Source organism: Carcharodon carcharias, chromosome 15, assembly GCF_017639515.1.
Source record: "Carcharodon carcharias isolate sCarCar2 chromosome 15, sCarCar2.pri, whole genome shotgun sequence".
NCBI lineage: Eukaryota > Metazoa > Chordata > Chondrichthyes > Lamniformes > Lamnidae > Carcharodon > Carcharodon carcharias.
In genome coordinates, this window is record NC_054481.1 from 127,215,030 (window position 1) to 127,234,196 (window position 19,167).

General features: G+C 41.8%; 1 protein-coding gene across 3 annotated transcripts in view; it reads left to right on the forward strand.

The window, feature by feature from the left end:
• ctnnbip1 (catenin, beta interacting protein 1) overlaps positions 1-19,167 on the forward strand; it is a 93,027-nt gene that overhangs the window by 43,938 nt on the left and 29,922 nt on the right. For all 3 annotated transcript variants that reach the window (XM_041207372.1, XM_041207373.1, XM_041207374.1), the window contains one exon: positions 3,122-3,212. In XM_041207372.1, coding sequence (XP_041063306.1) covers positions 3,122-3,212 — 91 coding nt within the window. The remainder of the gene's footprint in view (positions 1-3,121; positions 3,213-19,167) is intronic.

The window sequence follows — 19,167 nt, forward strand, 5'->3', positions numbered from 1 at the left end:
TGTGCCAGTTTTCCTGCATCTCTCACACAATATTCAAAAAATTAACCCCATTGACACAAGAGTTAGGAGCAAGACATTCAAAGCATTGAAATTGTTTGCATTAATTACAAAAAAAATTCCACCTCCTTCACTTGAAGGTCTTGCTGTGCTACATTTCTCAAGGTGACTGAAGTGCCTCTAGTATCTTACCCAGGTAGTCATTCTTTGCACAAGAGCCAAACCCTGGAGAATCACTGTAAAGCTCAATTACATCCTGTCCTTTGAGTTGAGGCATGGGCTCGAACTTCACCACTGACTAAGTTTTGTTTCTACTGGGGCATGGCGTTGAAATAGAGGATCAGCCATGATCATATTGAATGGCAGAGCAGACTGAAGGGCTGAATGACCTACTGCTGCTTCTGTTTTCTATCTTCCTAAAGAAGAGTCATATTATGCATAAATTGGCAGGTTTGTATTGATTTACGATTCTAAGGAAAAATTGCATACTTCCCAGGGGAAAAAAAAACTTCAGTAGTTGAAGTGTTACAGAAGCAAACAGTTGATCAGTCCAATATTTAGTTATCAGTAGTTTCAAGTATTTGTTTCAGTGTGAGGGTTCATAGCTGATTCCAGGTAATTAGGATAAAAAAGGAATTAATTTGAGGTTCATGTCTTCTCGGATCGGTTCATAGACATATAGATGACTGGTTAAGGCCATTGCAGTCATTTTGGCTGGTTGCAATATCTGGGAAATATTATATGCCATGAAATCTCCCTCACACCCCTTTATCACAATTTCACCTGCATCTCGCAAATTTGCCAATTCAGTCAACTCCCTTGACAGTCCATATATACATGTTGACTAACCACTGCATAAAGCAATAAAATTGAACTGTTTTTTCCACCTTGCCTCTCTTTGCTCTATTGCAGAATCTGTGACCATGTCAAACATGTTGGCCTTGATCCTAACGAGCAGTTATGCCCAAATTCTGCTTGCCATTCCTGTCCACCACTGACCCTGCAGGAACTTGTCTTGGCTGAAAAGCACCTAATTTCCACGTGGCTTGTGGGTGCCCCTTCCATAATAGACATCCGCCTCCCCTATGTTGGAAACACTGGTACCTGTCTACCATCCAGGCATTTCCCTTGCTGAATCCCTAGCCCCCATCAGTGGGACCAAATCACTCCAATCTGAAGACTCTCATGCCTTTTCTCACTGTATAAAGGCCTTTAGTCTTGCCAAGGAAAATGTCTTGAATAATCTTCTTTCCTTGATCTGCGACATAAAACCAGAAATTCATGTAAACTATCACGTTAATGGTTAGATTAATGCACAAAGCAACACCAAACGACCATTGAAATAGTAATCTTTTGTGATATTACCATGATTATGCAAACTCTTATTTGTGCAGCACTTTTACTTCTCAAATTCTGCATCGGATGAATTTGTAAAAAGGGCGGTTTGAGTTCCTACTGCAGAGTGTCCTTATTAATATTGAAACTTTGTATTCCTCACTTCCACTAGATATATCCAGACAAAACTGTAGGTGCTATAACTGTAATGAATTACCATTTACAAAAAGGAGAGGGGAGGCTAAGCCTTTAATAAATGAAAAGTAATTTTGGGGAGGGGACATATGAGAAATGTAACCCATAATTGTGTGTATTTTGAAGTATTTGAATTTAAAAAGGGATATGCTGAAATTTCAGGACCAAGGCAACTCCTGGCTCTTGAGAATCCCAACCCTGGCTCTGGCTGCAGCTCCTTTTCTGCCCCTTTGGTGTCACTGACCTTGTATGGAGGAGGTGTAGATTCCACCCTAAACTCTGTGCAGGCTGATCCTGGTGTTTGGATCTTGGGTATATTACAGATTCTTGTGCTACACACTTGCTGAAGTATCAGAAGGGCCAAGCAGCTTTGGACCCATTGATGTTTGTTTATCTAGGCCCTTTTGTGCCTTGAATGAGACTACCTGGCAATCTTCTTAAGTAGATCTTTCCAAAGACCTGAAATAAAATAAGTTTTTTTACACAAGTATGATAAACCAATAAACAGGAAATGTAAATTCTTTGCTTCATTTTCAAGAGTGAAGTAAACCCAGAAATGCACTGATCATGTATTCAAACTACAAGCATACGGTGGAACATCTAAGGACAGAAAGTGGGTGGAGCACCTCAAAGTATCAGCCTGGGGCAGTGTAGCAGTAAAGAGCTTGTATACTTACAAGCTGCTGATGTCTGGATTCAAGCAGCCCCCATGATGGTTCACTGTTTAAACCACTTATGTGGTATGGCACTGAGCTATACAGAGCAGGAAAGTACCTGGATGAGCCTCCAGATTTTGTTCAGCAAGTCCAATTTATGTGGATTAGGACTGATATTGGCCTCCGCATTCTCGATTAGGAAGTTGGCAGGGGTCAAAGAGGATGGGCTTGGTGCAGTGGAAAACCATTGGAAGTTCTCTTTCCTCCTCATCAGGCAATGCTCAAATTGTATCAAATGGCAAGGATGGGTTTGGTTATGGTGGTTTGGGCCAGTGATTTGGCATGGTGCCATGCTCTGCAAGAAGCTCTGCAAGTTCCTGCACTGAACTGAATTTACAGCCTTGGTAGCTGATTTTGCAACAAAAAGCCCCAGTTTCCAGCAGTATAGGGCAGGTAGTCCGAGACCATTAGAAAATACCGGTCCTTGAGCAATAACACTTAGTTGCCCTAAAGATGGCTTCAGTTTGTTAAGCCACCTATATAAAGTACTGGAAAGCTGCTACCCAAGAAAAAGAACCATAACATGACCAGAGAGGTGAGGAGGTTGGAGAGTGGTGGGGAATTGAGAATTTATTTTAATAAAAGCAGAGGTTAATCCCCTGCCCTGGAGCAGAGTTTTTTGTGTTCACTGCTATAGCCTTGGCTGCATCCCTCCTAAATGAATGATGCTGATTGTTGGGACAGACAAACAGTGTGTCTCCTTGCAACGTCCTCTATATTTTGGCTCGTGGCCCAGCTCTGTAATTTTTATGTCAATGCAGAGCCTCATTAAAGCACTTAAACTTACTGTTTAAGAAAATAATATTTAAATGCCACTTTAATGCCACGATGCTGCTAACCAACTTTAGAAAATAAAAACGGGATCTTTATTTTAACAGCTCACTCCAAGTGAAGAGGCATTTCTACGAACCTATGCAGGAGTAGTGAACAGCCAGCTTAGCCAACTTCCACAGCACCCAATTGATCAGGGTAAGTACAAGATTTTTTAAGACTGTGCAAAGTCAAATCAAAGAGAGAATTTTTGTTGCAATCTGGTTTTGACCTCAAAATTCAGTATTTATTTGTCAGGACCTGATGCAGTATTAATGTTGAGACACATGTGCAAGCCCTGCAATTTTAGCAAGTAAAGGTTGCTTTACTATTTACTTAGCCCACTGAGGACTTCTAATGGCCAGAGCTGGGTAATGCAGAATTATAATACTGACTGTACTACCCTTGCACAATTGCAGAAAACCTGAATGTTATAACCCTTTATATGGAACAGCTGGGACAACATGCTGCCCCATTCCTTACCTTAGTCAGGACACCATGGGACCTATCACCTTGACATCCAACCACATAGGAGGATAGCAGGACAGATGGCTTGAAGCTCAGTCAAAAAGGTAGATTTTAAAGAGCGTTTTAAAGCATTAAGTTAAATTTGTTTTGGAATACAGAGTAGTCACTATGTACACAGGCTCCACTCCTATATAGCTTTAAGAACAGGCCTCGTTGACGTATTGGCTCCTGGTCATGCGACATATTGATTTTAAAATTCTCATCCTTGTTTTCAAATCCCCATGGCCTCACCCATATCTATCTCTGTAACCTCCTATCCCCACAAACCTCTGCGATATCTGCGCTCATCTAATCTGGCCTTTTGCGCATCCACCGATTTGAATCGGTCCACCATTGGTGGCCCTGCCTTTCGTTGCCCTAAGCGCTGGAATTCCCTCCCTAGTCCTCTCCGTGTCTCTACCTCACTTTCACCTTTTAAGACAGTTCTTAAAACCTACCTTTTTGACTAAGCTTTTGATCATTTGACTAATATCTCATATGGCTCAGTGTCACACTTGGTTTTATAATGCTCCTGTGAAGCACCTTGGGATGTGTTGTGTGAAAGGTGCGACGTAAATATAAGTTGTTGAGGGGAGGAAGAGGGAACTCTCTTGTCCTGAATTCTCCACTAGTCTATGTAGGTGAGTGGAACGCTACTATAAGAGAGTGTGTAGCCTGGTAATTGCACTTGGGAAAACAATAGATATTTTTGCTTGCGGAATTGGCTCATCATTAAATGGGCCATTTCTGCCTGGAGCATTGATGTCACTTGGATCTCCATAGAATGGTAGATAATTGGAAATATTGTGGGTGTGAAGAAGTGAAGGCTGATTTTGGCCTTCCCACCAAGAGTGGGGATGAGTTGGTAATGTGTGCACAAGTGGGGTGAGTAAAATTATGCTATAATTTTAAAAATAATGTTTGCATTAATTGTTGTTATAGTATTTATTCTTATTATTTTCTTTAAAAAAATCAAATTGCAACTCCTCTCAAAGATGGCATTTAAGAAATCAAATCTGCGATTCCCTGAGGAGCTTTGTGAGATAGTTGAATTTTGTAAACTCATTCTCGGTATGGGTGTTGCTGGCTAGGCTGCTATTATTGCCCCTCCCCAGTTGCTATGAGTAGCAGTTTGATACCAAGCAGCAAATTGCTTGGCTGCTTCAGAGGGCAGTTAAGAGTCAATCACATCGGAACCACGTTCAAACCAAGCAGGGTAAGAACGCCAGGCTTCCTTCTGCAAAGAATATTAGGGAATCAGCTGGGTCTTTAAAACAATCTGACAGCTCCACAGCTACTTCACCGACACTATCTTTTATTTCCTGATTTTTAAACTGAATTCAGATTCTCAAACTGTCATGGTAAGATTTGAGCTCTCATTCTGTTGGTTATTAGTCCAAGCCTTCGGATTGCTAGTCTAATAATGCTGAATACGTTACTAATGCCTGCCACCATCTCCCAGAGTATTAACTGGGCTATTGTTGGATCTACCACACTCCCACCCTATTGTCTGCCTTACAGAATAAATATTGAGTGATTCCTTAGAACCATGTCGTATCCTTTTGACCCGTGTATATGACACTTTACTAATTGGGACTCTCCTGCTTTCTCTGTAAATGCTCTATTTGCTGATGTGCAGGAGCCTGTACATTACTGCCATTGCTGTCCATTTTCCTTAGCTTGCCTTTTGTATGGTAAAGATCAGGAGTTTTCTGTGGTTACCTTGCCCAAAATCTAATTACAGTAACGAGCCTCAAGACAAAGATGTCGAATTATTACCAACCCAACTACACCAGAAATTAGGTATATTACAGGAAAGTAACTAGCCAGTGTAAGAGGAAGAATGGAAAGTCTAACATGTTGGAAACTTCAATAGGCAAGTTAACTATAGAAATGTGCATTAGTGTGTAAACAAGTTTTAATATAATGCTGTCGTATATTCTCCCCAATTTGCCTTTGTAGCCAAAAGCATGTATGATGTCTGTTAAGGTCACCGCTCCCAATCTGTCTACTTTGGTTTGTCATCTGTTTTCACCTCGGGTCATTTTCCTATGTTAAAGGTGATCTATAAGGGGAACTTATTGCTGACGTTTTCATGAATGCAGTTGTAAATAATTTAGAATAGCTGACAATTAAATGGCTTCAAGTGTTTCTGATGTTATAAATCACAAGTGTGTTTCCAGTACTATTGGTGGTTAGAGATAATTCTTCGAATGACATTGTATTTAACTGCTGGGAGAAAACTGAAAGGATAATTACAGGAGGTTAATGTCAAACCTCAGGGTATGAAGTAGTAGTCTGGGACAATTACTATTAATAGCCCATGCTAAAGTGAAAAGGCAGTATGCTAGCTAGCTTGCTGGATCATTCAGTCACTGCATCTTGATGCATATGTTTGCATGGCACGTTTTCAATGAAGAAGCATTAAAATGCAAATTTCTGATGTCACTTGTATTCTTGTAGAAGGGAGTTTGCAGGCAGTTACTGTCGTGGTGTGCTACTGACTCATAAAACCAGGTCCAGGATAATGACCCGAGTTAACTGGACAGGCCATGGGAATAATGAAGTTGACCTCGGTATTCCCAGGGGATGCAGGAGAAAAAACCAGCCTGTGATCCTGACTCTGTTTGCTATTTAATAAGATCTGCTGGAATTTGTGCATGTGACCCGATCAAGCTAAGTTACAATGTCCACCCCACAATGAAATAGCTTTCTGACGTTTGGTGTCAAGAATCACACAAGGATGACTACCGAGGTGAGGTAACAGAGTGTAAATGCTATGTGTGAATCTGTGCCTCAGCGTGAATCAGCAACTTATGGGAGGAAGGGAGCAGTAGAGGGGAGGGGAAAGAGTACTGAGGAAAAATTGCATTTTATTTTCTTTCACCATTTGTAGGTTTTATACTGTTTGGACATAGTTTCTCCCCAGCGTTGATTCCATCCTGACATCAATAGTCATTCCAAATCAAAAATTGAGAGCACCTGAGAAGCGGGCATTTCCAATATTCAAATGAGCTGTGCTTGAAGTTAGGAAAATTAATTCAGTTACCCTAGCAACCAAGTGTTTGTTCCTTCAGGTTCTCCTAAAGATGAGGTTCAGACAGTAAAACAGAAATTTGAATTGACAATGCCCTTTTTGTGCATTAAAGTGGTGAATGATAACATTCCAAGCCTACTCGTCGTATTTTCAGTGCAGTACATTTTGTGCCCAGTGTCAGCATTTTCTTACACAAAATTGCAGACACATTTTGGCATTGTGTCCAAAAATATTTTGATTAGAATGAATTATTCTCTTCCAATAGCACTTCAAATAGATCCTTGGTTCAATGGTCCGCGATTATTACTGTGTAGGGAATGCCAGCATAGGGAAGAGAGAAAACAGGTTTGTTTATCAAAACCTACTTCAGCAAAGATCAGTCACCTAGACAGAATATCCTCTTTCCCGCTGCCTCCCCCACCTGCACCCTGTGACCTGGTAGATAACTGGACCAAACTCAACCGAGCAGAGCCAGGAAAGTTCCATTTTTGATCCTAGCCAATGTAACAGTTGCGTTTCTGAATGAAATTCAAGACCTCTGTGCTAGAAGGAATAATCAGCCAAGAGCCCAGCTCCTGACTGCTATCCAGTGAACCTTAACTGTATAGTGCACAACAGCGGGCATCAGGTGAGAACAGGATCAAGCTTGGCTGGGATAGTCCCATTGTCAAATAGTGGGAAAATTGCTGGAATTAACTATCAGGAATGGAGTAAGTGAGCATTGGAAAAGTGTAAGCTAATTAACGTCAACATGTCTTCATGTTTAACCAGCCTAATTGAGCTTTTTAGTAGGGTGGTAAGAAGGATGTCATACAAACATAATTATTAAGATATAGTTATGCATGTATAAAGATGAAAACTGGGATGAAGAAACTTAGCTATGATTTGAGACCAGGTATATTTGAGCCAACATTCCCTGGAGATGACAGAGTTCAGGAACAATCTAATTGAGACGGTTAAAATAATGAAGGGGCCGACAGGGTCGATAGGAAATATTGCTTCCTTTTGAAGAAGGGAGTCTGGAACAATAGAATGTCATTAGGGTTAATGGCAGAGAAAAGCATTTCTTCACATGCAGTGTTGTGTGAATGTGGGGTGCAAGAAGACCAGAAACAAAGGACCAATTGAGGTGTTTAAAAGGGGAAATTTTACTCTGGAATTAAGTTTGTTAGAGAACATAAGAGGCAAGGAATTCTTCAACTTCAACAACTGCATCAATATTAAAGCAACTGCAAACTGGGAAAGGCAAACATTTCATTGCTGGTATGGAGCACGTCAGTCCCTCTCTGCCCCTCAAAGCATGCTGCTCTGGCACTTGGTTTGTACGCTAGGGCAATATATCTGTAAGAGGCATAACAGAATGCCTGCTTCAGTACCTGCTGCCTCCAGTAACACTGTGTGCTATTTTGAGTTTACTGTCACTTCAGAAGTAACTGTACCATCATCAGCAAATTACAAATATAAAATGGTGATTAAAATCCAGTGAAGTTAGCAGCACATGGCATTTTCAATGTGCCAGATTATTCATAAATTCTGTTTGGAGCATAATGCAAAGCTTGTTGTTTGCCGTCTGTTTTTTCTTATTGGGTTTCACACATACTACATGAACATAATGTTAATTTACTGTGGGAGAACAATTCTATAATTGTTCCAAGCCAACTGCCAACTTTGCCATTAACAAGCCTTGTTTTCTATCAAATTTACATCTCTCGGCTGATTATACTCAATTTACGCTAAAGGGGCATAAAACAAAGTCATGCGTAAAATGTCGCTTACCAGTTGGATCAGAAATCAAAATCACAACTTTTGTTTTTTTTTTGGGCCCTCCTTAACTTTGGTGAAAGTTAGCATGGAAAAGCAATTGGACTGAGTGAACCAGCTAAGGGGGAAACAAAGGATTTCTTTGCATTTGTTGTCATTGCTGTTGCTGTAGGATCTTTGAAAAATCTTCTTCTGAGGTGTTTCCCTGCTCTACAACAGTAGCAACACCTGGTTTAGATTAGTGTTAAAATTGGAGGTGTCTGTGTAAATCTACGAATTGTGGTGCTGCAGTATTTCCTCTGGACAAGGGTGAAATTACAGTGTGACGTTATAAATGTTGACACTCAATTTATAATGGGAAAGGTTGACAAAGTAAATCCAGAATTAAGATTTTTAATGCATATATATTTTACTGTGCAATTAGCTGCACCATGGCCTTGTCTAAGTGCCAGAAGTATTTAAACTCTGGGTTCACTGTACAATTATTCTATGCTACAATAATGCTGAAAGATAGTGCCATAATCCCTGCATGGAATTAGTGGATTAGTGAAGCTACTCCAGTTGGATTTAAGGTAATCGGCGGGGCAGATTTAGTCCAAAGTGTTGGGTGTATTTTTTTCATGTGTATGGCTGATGCAAATGTCTGCATGAAAAAAAACATTATTGAAGCAAACCAATTACTTGATAAGCAGAATGAAGGGAGAATGGCAACAAGTTTCTGGAGTCAGAGAACATTGTATGCTTACAGGATCTGCTACTTGGCTGTGCTAGTAATTGCCTAAATTTGTTTGAAACCAACCCCGTTAGGGAGTACATTAGTTTCCATGCATGTCCTGCCTTTCACCTGACTTACACTGGTTAACATAGTATGACTTCCTCCTGGCAATGGGTTGACTAAGTGCAGCACCTAGATTTTTTTCTTGAAGAATCTTTTCTTGATTCTTTCATGGGATATGGGTGTTTTTGGCAAAGTCAGCATTTGTTGCCCAACCCTGATGACCTTTGGATAAAGGCAAACTGCGGATGCTGGAAATCCGAAACAGAAACAAAAAATGCTGGGAAAACTCAGGTCTAACAGCATCTGTGGAGAGAAAGACAGAGCCAACGTTTCAAGTCCGTATGATTCTTCTTCACAGTCAACCGCATTGCTGAGAGTCTGGAGTCACATATAGGCCAGACAATGGAAAGATGACAGATTTCCTTTCCTATAGGACATTAGTGAAGTAGATGGGTTTTTACAGCAATCTGGTAGTTTCCTGTGGTCACCGTTATTGATACAGCAGCTTCTATTTATGCAGGTGAGGGTTCCTAACAGCTTTTTTCACCACCTTATCTGCTGCTTTATTCTGAAGTATGCTGAATACAGATCAACTCAAGATTGAGTGTAAGGTAATGCAGTCACCCTATGTACCAACAACTTATGGTATCTGCACTTTGTCAGTTTTTCCCAAGCCCTATTACCTTTATCACAGAGAAGGACAAGAGAAGCAATGTCATGAGGAGACCCTACTTCTAGAACGCACAGACACCACCCTGGCTTGGACACGTACCAAACTAGAGGCAGTTTTGAGCTGAGAGTTCATGCCTAATTGTAATGGGGTTCAAACCCTTTTCTGAACTGTGTTTTGGCTTCTCTGCCAAAAAGAGGAAACACTTATCAGTTGGGACTGACTTTGACTCTAGGTCCCAGAGATGAAAATGTATGAGCCCATTATTAATAAACCATCTATAACTATATCAGTGCTTCAGAACAACAGGCTTAATAGATAAACTCAGGTAATAAGCAGATTCTGAAGCAGCACTTTTGAGATTATTTTCTTTTGATTTAACTGACCAAGAAGGCAAGTTTGTATGAATCTTTAGTTTCTGTCTTTAGATTTGAGATGGCTCTTCTCCAAATATGATAAGTACGTTCATTCATTGTCACCATAGCCTTAGTAAGGCCATTGGCATTGTCTTGCTGCTTCTCTGGTTTTCTTCAAGCCTCTCTCAGTCCACACCTCAATGTTATCCATCCATCAGATGAGTACCTTCACTTGATACCCATGTGCTAAAATTTAAAATGATCCTGATTGCACTCCAAAAATTTAATCATTTTGTTGGTTATTCTGGCTGAAAGCAGTAACTCTCTACATTGGGGAAATCCTCCCTGCAGCTTAAATATGATCGTAACAAAAAAAAAAAATAGTAGTAGTAGGCAGGTACAGGCTCAGCTATACATGCAGCCCTCCCATCCTGTCCCACTCCACCCATTCTTGGAAGCCCCAGAGTGTGGATCCCACAAAAGAGATGCCTTGTATCCTAACGTCTATACTGAGGAAATGGTCATTCCACAGGGCAGGCGATAGGAAAATTGGCTTCTTGATGCTTGTTAACTTTTTGTGAAGTTTAGTTACTAAATCATCACCCAAGAACTTAGCTTGATGTAGTACTTTTATTCTGGTAAAATGTCTCAAGGCGCTAAACAGTCAGAGCTAAGTAGGAATGGAAGTTAGAGGAGAGCACCAGAGCACGGTTAACAAAGCAGAGTTTGTGGAAGTAATTCAAGGTGGTGAGAGGTAGTATTTTGGAGGTGTTTTGGGAAAGAGTTTTAGAATCCAGGGCAAAATGATGGAAAACTCACACACCAATGGCAAACGGAGGGAGAGGAGACGCACAGCAACTTTGGAAGAGCAACGCCTACTGCGGGGCGCAGGAGGCCGCAAAGGAAAGGGCTGTGGGTTCGGGACATTTTTGACAGGTTACGGGCTTTGAAAGTTGAATGTGCTGCAAGTTTTAGAAGTCAGTTAAGATGAGGTGATGGGTAAGTGGGACTTTGTGTGGAGTAGAATGGAGTCCTGAATGAGTTGGGGCAATTTGGAGCTTGAGGATTAGTGAGGACAGAGTTGGAAAAGCCATAAATGCAAGTTTGGCATTGGTGATCCAACCTCAGCCTCAATTCCACTTCCCCGCCCGTTCCCCATAACTCTTGACTCCATTATGGTTCAGAAGTCGGTCTGTCTCGGCCTCGAATATATTCAGTGACTCAGCCTCCACAGCTGTCTGCTTCTGGCTGTATCACACTGACACGCACGATGATGATGTACCCGCAGAGCGGCCCTTGGAAAGAATTTGGAACTAAGATCAGCTTATAGATACACTGCAACCAGTTTTGGAGCCAGTTGAGCAAACTGCGGCAATGAACAGCTTTTTTCTGGTTTGTCATGCATGCAGCGCTAGATTTTTAACTAACAGATCCTCCTTGATTTCTGCAGTGTCGCCAGTTTAGGAATGCACTGAAGCGCTGATCAATACCATCCCTGATGTTAAATATAGGCAAGCAGCATGAGGAAACAATTTTCTACACTTGAGCGTCATGTCTTTTTATTCATTCACAGAGTGTGGCCATTGCTGGCAAGGCCAGCATTTATTGCCCATTCCTAATTGTCCTTGAGAAGGCGGTGGTTAGCCGTCGCCTTGAATACAAGAGAGTGGCTTGCTAGGCCATTTCAGAGGGCAGTTAAGAGTCAATCATATTGCTGTGGGTCTGGAGTCACAGGTAGGCCAGACCAGATAAGGATGGCAGATTTCCTTCCCTAAAGGACATTGTGAACCAGATGGGTTTTTGATGACAATCCAGTAGTTCCCTATGGTCACTGTTATTACAGCAACTTCTATTTATGTAGCACCTTTTAATGTGATAAGACATCCCAAGCCCAAGGTGCTTCACAGAGGTATTGTAAAACAAAGTGACATTGAAACGTGATAATTTTTTATTCCTGATTTATTTAATTGATTGAATTTAAACTCCCAAGCTGTCTTGAGGGGATTGGATTTGAACTCATATCTCTGGATCATTAACCCAGACCTCTGTAATATTAGTCCAGTAACATAATTGCTATGCTACCGCACACTCTCCCCACCGCCACCACCACCACCTGCCAAACCCCCCTCTCCCATACCTCAACTATACAATAAATGCAGTACAGAGTCACCATGTTAAAAGGTTGGAATGATCCCAGCTTCTAATTTTCTCATATTGTTACCTCTGCAATTCTTGATCAAGAAATTGAGGGCAACCAGTATTGATTAATTATAATGGTTGACATTGCTGTGAAGTATAGTTTACCAACTTGTTGCACTTTTTAAATAAATTACGCTTTTGTTAAGAATGTAAGAACAGCTACATTAATTTCATCACAATTTGTACGTGCTTTGAGGTTCCCTTCATAATACAAACTCCAAATTGTATTTGCAGCAAGCAGTAACTGTAGCATTGAGTTCATTATTTCTACTTGGGCTTTCGAGCACTTGTGCACTTTAGATGAAATGTCAGATCAATTTTCATTTGCTCTGGAATGCACAGGGGAGAAACCATAACTGAAATCCCAGAGTAAATTTATTTACTGAACCCTGAAAATAACACCAAATGTGAAACCATGCAGCTCTTGCAAGGCTTGACACAGGTAACTCGCTCATTGGTCCTGCTATCAGCTGCTGCTTCTCAGTAAAATCAGGGGCTCCTCCTGAAATGCTGTAACCTCCAGGGTCATGGCCAGACTGTCTGTCGCTGCTGAATCGCATGAATTGTTTATAGCTTTTGGATCGAAGTTGGGTTAGGTTGATCACCATGTAATTAATATCTCAGTAAATAGTCATTTGGTAGTACAGAACTTGAGTACTGCTGGGTGAAAAAAGATTTTGTGAAGCTTGTTGTCTTGCACTCATCAGGACAATTGCAAGAATATAACGTCAGAGGAAACAACAACTTTATACTGTATGAGAAGAGAGTGCTGATTGGTTGGCAAGTGGACTCTGATTAGTCGAGGTGTTGTCATGAAGAATGTACAAGTTAATAGTGAATGACAGCCAACAAGCATTGTTTGAAATTTGAACCAGGCAGCTGGACTCTAGTCAAGGCATTGCCCTGAGGGATGAACCAGTGAATGGCCATTTCTTATTTTGTTTAGCTGAACAGGCGCAATGTGTGTACACGTTCTTTCTGCCTGTAAAGAATAGAGCCCTGTGTATTAGTATGTAGCTTCCAGTACATGCAAATGCACCGCACTGGGAGCCCGACTAACCATCTTAAATTAATTGGCAGCATAATATTTAGCACTCTGAGGATTATTTAGCAAATGTTGTTCAGTCGCGGAATCACTTCTAATGTTGGACACCGTGTTTTGAATCTTGCAAGCACGGGCTGGTTGGGTGCGGTCTGTATCTTGCCCGTTGCAAACAGTAGAAGGGGCAAAAATAAAAACAAAAAAACTGCGGATGCTGGAAATCCAAAACAAAAACAGAATTACCTGGAAAAACTCAGCAGGTCTGGCAGCATCGGCGGAGAAGAAAAGAGTTGACGTTTCGAGTCCTCATGACCCTTCGACAGAACTTGCGTGAAGTAGAAGGGGCATGCTGTTTGATGCGATCTGCCAATCTTTGGGACGTATAGCCTACCTACCTACTATCACACTGGCATGGAAATTCATACACCACATTACTCATTTGTGTGATAGGCAGAACATCTTTTTGGCTTGATGGCAGCATCTTGTTAGTGACGACTACCATTCGTGTTGCTACTGCACAGTAGCAGCGTGAAACAGCTAACTTCACCTGTTGCTCAAATTTTTGAGATACCTTGCCCTTCCAGGGTAATCTGAGGTAGACTGGGCACTTTTCAGGGCCGGAAGTGACAGCCTTAGGCCTTTCCGTAAGTTTGCGTGATATACAGTGCGAAATGATCTGATCAGAGTAGCCATTATCCTGCGTATTTAAATCCATAGCAGAATGTCATAATTTCCTTGCATGTCTTAATGGGCTCCATCCTTTGCTCAAATTCACCTTTGAAATGGCGTGGTCAAATGAACCCCTTTTCCTTGACATACTAGTTGAGAAATCTGCCAAGGATCTACTGTAAGCCTACCTGTACTGGCCAGTACACACGTTGGGATTCTTATAGTTCCATGCATTATAAAATTGGCCTAATCAGCAACTTCATAAATGGGGCCCAAGCCATTTGTTCACCATGCAAGCTGGATGCTGAAATAGGGCACATCAAAGACATCCTGCGGGATAATGGCTACTCTAATCAGATCATTTCACACTATATATATATATATATATATATATATATATATATATATTATATATATATATCATGTAAACTCATGAACGGGCCTAAGGCCTGCCCCTTTCGGCCCTGAAAAGTGCCCAGTCCACCTCCGATTACCCTGGAAGGGCAAGGTGTCTCAAAAATTTGAGCAACAGGTGAAGCTAGTTGTTTCACGCTGCTACTATGAATCAGCAACACAAGTGTTATTCGTCCCTAACAGGATGCTGCTGTCAAGCCAAAAAGCCTACCTCTTAAATTAATAATTTGGTATATAAATTTCAGTACCATCTGGTGCTAGGTGTGTAGACCATACGTTCCAGTGACTGGCAGATCATATCTCACGGCATGTCCATTCTGCTGTTCGCAACAGGAAAGGCACAGACCATACCAAACCAGCCCGTGCTTGCAAAACTCAAAACGCAGTGTCCAACATTAGAAGTGATTCCACAATTGGGCAACATTTGCTAAATAATTCTCAGTGTGCTTAAAAATTACAATGACAACTAGTTTAAGGATTGCCAGTTGGGCTTGGAGTGTGGTGCATTTATGTGTACTGGAAGCTACATATATTAATACACAGGGCCCTGTTCTTTGCAGACAGAAAGAACATGTCCACCCATTGCGCCTGTTTCAGCTAAACAAAATGTGATAGCCTTTCGCTGGTCAAGGCATTGCCCTGAGGAATGAACCAATCAGTCAAGCTGCCTGGTTTAAATTTCAAACAATGCTTGATAGTTAACTGTCAGTCACCATTAACTGGTGCATTCTCCATGGCAACAACTCCACCATTCATAGTCTACTTGCCAACCAATCAGCACCCTCTTCTCAAACAGTATAAAGTTGGTTCTTCGCCTGACACTGATATTCATGCAATTGTCCTGATGAGTGCAAGACAAAAAGCTTTGACAAAATGTCTTTTATTTTTCAGCAATATCTAAATAGTTAAATCTTTAAGCACACAAAGTCCATTTGGGAAAACCAAACACCTTGCACATGATTGTAATGCGTCCGACTTTTTTTGCACAACCTGAAACAAATCCAGGTGTGGGGTTACAGTGAATCACTTTCACTCCCTAACATCATTTCACTGGAATGTGTAATCCTGTGGGTGGCATTGCGGCACAACACAGCGTGAAGCAGAGCAGTAGAATTCAGGTGTGCCCCAGTATTCATGTAGAATATTCTCCCAATCTCAATTAGTGGCTGGAGGGCAAAGTGAATGGAGCTTATGACCTGTACAGGGGAGGAAATCGGCAGGGATTGTCATGGGATGCGGGTGTCACTGGCAAAGCCAGCATTTGTTGCCAATCCCGAATTGTTTATGAACTTTGTGGCTTGCTAGGCCATTTCGAAGGGCAGTTGTGAGTCAACCACATTGCTGAGAGTCTGGAGTTACATGCAGGCTAGACAAGGTAAGGATGACAGATTTCCTTCCCTAAAGGACATTAGAGAACCAGATGAGTTTTATACGTCAATTGGTGATAGTCTCACGGTCACCATTACTGAGCGCATTTTTCAAGTCCAAATTTTAAGCGAATATAACTTCCACCAGTCACTGTAGTGACATTGGAGCCCTGTCCCCAGAACATTAGCCTGGACTTCTGGATCGCTAGTCCAGGGACATAGGAAATAGGAGCAGGAATAGGCCATTTGGTCCTTCGAGCCTGCTGTGCCATTCAGTATGATCATGGCTGATCCTCTATCTCAAAGGCATATTCCCATGCTCTCCCCATACCCCTTGACGCCTTTAGAGTCCAGAAATCTATCTGTTTCCTTATATATATTCAGTGACTTGGCCTCTACAGCCTCCTGTGGTAGAGAATTCCATAGATTCACCACCCACTGAGTGAAGAAGTTTCTCTTCATCTCAGTCCTAGATGGTCTACCCTGTATCCTAAGACTGTGACCCCTTGTTCTAGACCACCCGCTCAGCCAGAGGAAACATCATCCTTGCATCCAGTTTGTCCATCCCTGTCAGGATTTTATATGTTTCAGTGAGATCTCCTCTCGTCCTTCTAAATTCCAGGTGAATACAGACCTAGTCGGCCCAATCTCTCCTCATACGACAATCCTGCCATCCCAGGAATCAGTTTAGTGAACTTTCACTGCACACTCTCTATGACAAGTGTACCCTTTCTTAGGTAAGGAGACCAAAACTGCACACACTACTCCAGGTGTGCTTTCACCAAGGCCCTGTACAGCTGCAGTAAGACATCCTTGCTCCTGTGCTCAAGTCCTCTCACAATGAAGGCCAACATACCATTTACATTCTTAACTGCTTGTTGCACCTGCATGCTTGCTTTCAGTGATTGGTTTACAAGGACATCCAGGTCCCTTTGTACGTCAACATTCCCCAGTCTATCATCATTCAAATAATACTCTGCCATTCTGTTTTTCCTACCAAAGTGGATAACCTCACACTATCCACATTATAGTAACTACATCTGCCATGTATTTTCCCACTCATTAAAGCTGTCTAAAACACCTTGAAGCCTCTTAACACCACCTCATCGCTCACATTCCCATCAAGTTTTGTGTTGTCAGCAAAATTGAAAATATTATATTTGGTTCCCTCATCCAAAACATTGATATATAGTGAATAGCTGGGGCCCAAACACTGATCCCTGCAGTACCTTGCTAGTCACTGCCTGCCAATTGGAAAAATACCATTTATTCCTATTCTCTATTTCCTGTCTGCTGCCATCTCCCCCCATCTTTTGTGTACCTCTTAGAGGTATGTACTATGAAATGGGATGAAGGCGCTGCCCGATGTTGCATTAAGCCATTGAAAGCAGTAGGTCTCATGTTTGATTGCTGGTCCGTTGGCATCAGCTGATCTCAGGTGGAACATGAGTGTCTCTGGGCTAGGAAAGTATTTTTTTTTTTTAAAAAAAGAGGATTTTGTGGTCCGTTAATTTCTGCTGGGAAGTGTGGGCTGTGGAAAAGGGGCTTGTTTCTGATACAGCCTTGAGTGAATGGCCTAATGATTATCCACCATCAAAGGTGGCTCATCATTTTGAGCAATGTTGTGTCTCCCCTCTACAGCTAAAACCAAGGTCAACTTAGAGGGCAAGGACAACATCAAAATCCTTTTCTGTACCACAGACCCAACTTCTCTGATCTGCACTTCTATCTTCATCTTTGAAAAGCTGTTCAAGAAGCTCATGGTTTACTTTGTTCCCTCTTCTGTTCACATCAGCCCCCATTCCATCATTCTGTGGACTTCAGATAGCACAAAACCTTCAACTATATGCTGGCAAATGTAACATTGATGTTCGGAGTGCCAGCCTTCCCTGGTGTTAAACAAGAATCCATATAGACCTTCTATTCAACAGCCAAAAGCTGAAAAATGAGCCTCTATAAACCGTGACTGTTAAAATAGCCAAAGCCTTAGAAAAGGTGACATTGTACACATACTGATGTAGTGGAAGAGACTGTTTGTCTCTTATTTCTCTTATTTTCCCTTGTTCCCACCCCCAATTTTCTCCCCCTCCCCCTTGTTTGGGCACAGTTTGATTGACACTGGCAGCACGCTAACATTTCACCCTGGTGGCTATTCATTATATATGAACTTTGAGAGTATGTGACAGCAAACTGTTCCCCAGTGGAAGGTTGAACCCCATTCTGCTGTCATTAAATCGCCATATACCATACAGATTTTCCTGTGGGCGTAATAACAGTAGAAATATGAACTAATTTTCTGCCAATAAAGCTGTTAAGTTTCATGCTTGTGTAACCATCTACATGTGAAATTCAGCAAGGGGTATATTCTTCATAAAAATATGTCACTGCAGTTAATTCAAATTATGTAGCTTCTTGCCCTGCAGTGCAGTTTGACTTGGATCTTAAGGGGAGGGCTTCATCACTTATCTGTAATTTTGAGATGACTATCTTACACTGCTTGCACTTCTGACCAAGCTGGCCAAGTCCTAAAGGACGTAGTGCTAGGTTGTGTCTGCAGCAGATGGTGAGGGAACCAACAAGAGGGACAAACCTAGCTGACTTTGTCCTTGCCAATCTACATGTCACAGATGTTCCTGACAGTATTAGTAGGAGTGACCACCAGGTAGTCCTCCTGGAGATGAAGTTGCATTTTACATTGAGGATACCCTGCATCGTGTTGGGTGGCACTACCACTGTGCTAAATGGGATAGATTTTGAAAGCTGTGCATCCTTGAGGCACAGTGGGCCATGAGCAGCAGAAGAATTGTATGCAACCACAATCTGTAACCTCATGGTGTTCCATATCTCCCACTCTATCATTACCATCAAGCCAGGGGATCACCACTGGTTCAATGAAGTGTGCAGGAGGGCATGCCAGGAGCAGCACCAAACAGATCTAAAAATGAGATGTCAACCTGGTGAAGCTACAACACAGGACTACTTGCATGCTAAACAGCAAAAGCCGCATGTGATAGACAGAGCTAAGCGATCCCACAACTAACGGATCAGATCTAAGCTCTGCAGTCCTGCCACATCCAGTCGTGAATAGCGGTGGCCAATTAAACAACGAACAGGAAGAGGTGGCTCCACAAATACCCCCATCCTCAATGATGGGGGGTGCGCAGCATATCAATGGAAAACTCAAGGCTGAACAATCTTCAGCCAGAAGTGCCAAGTGGATGATCCATCTCTGCCTTCTCCGGAGGTCCCCAGCATCACAGATGCTAGTTTTCAACCAATTCTGTTCACTCCGTGTGATATCAAGAAATGCCTGA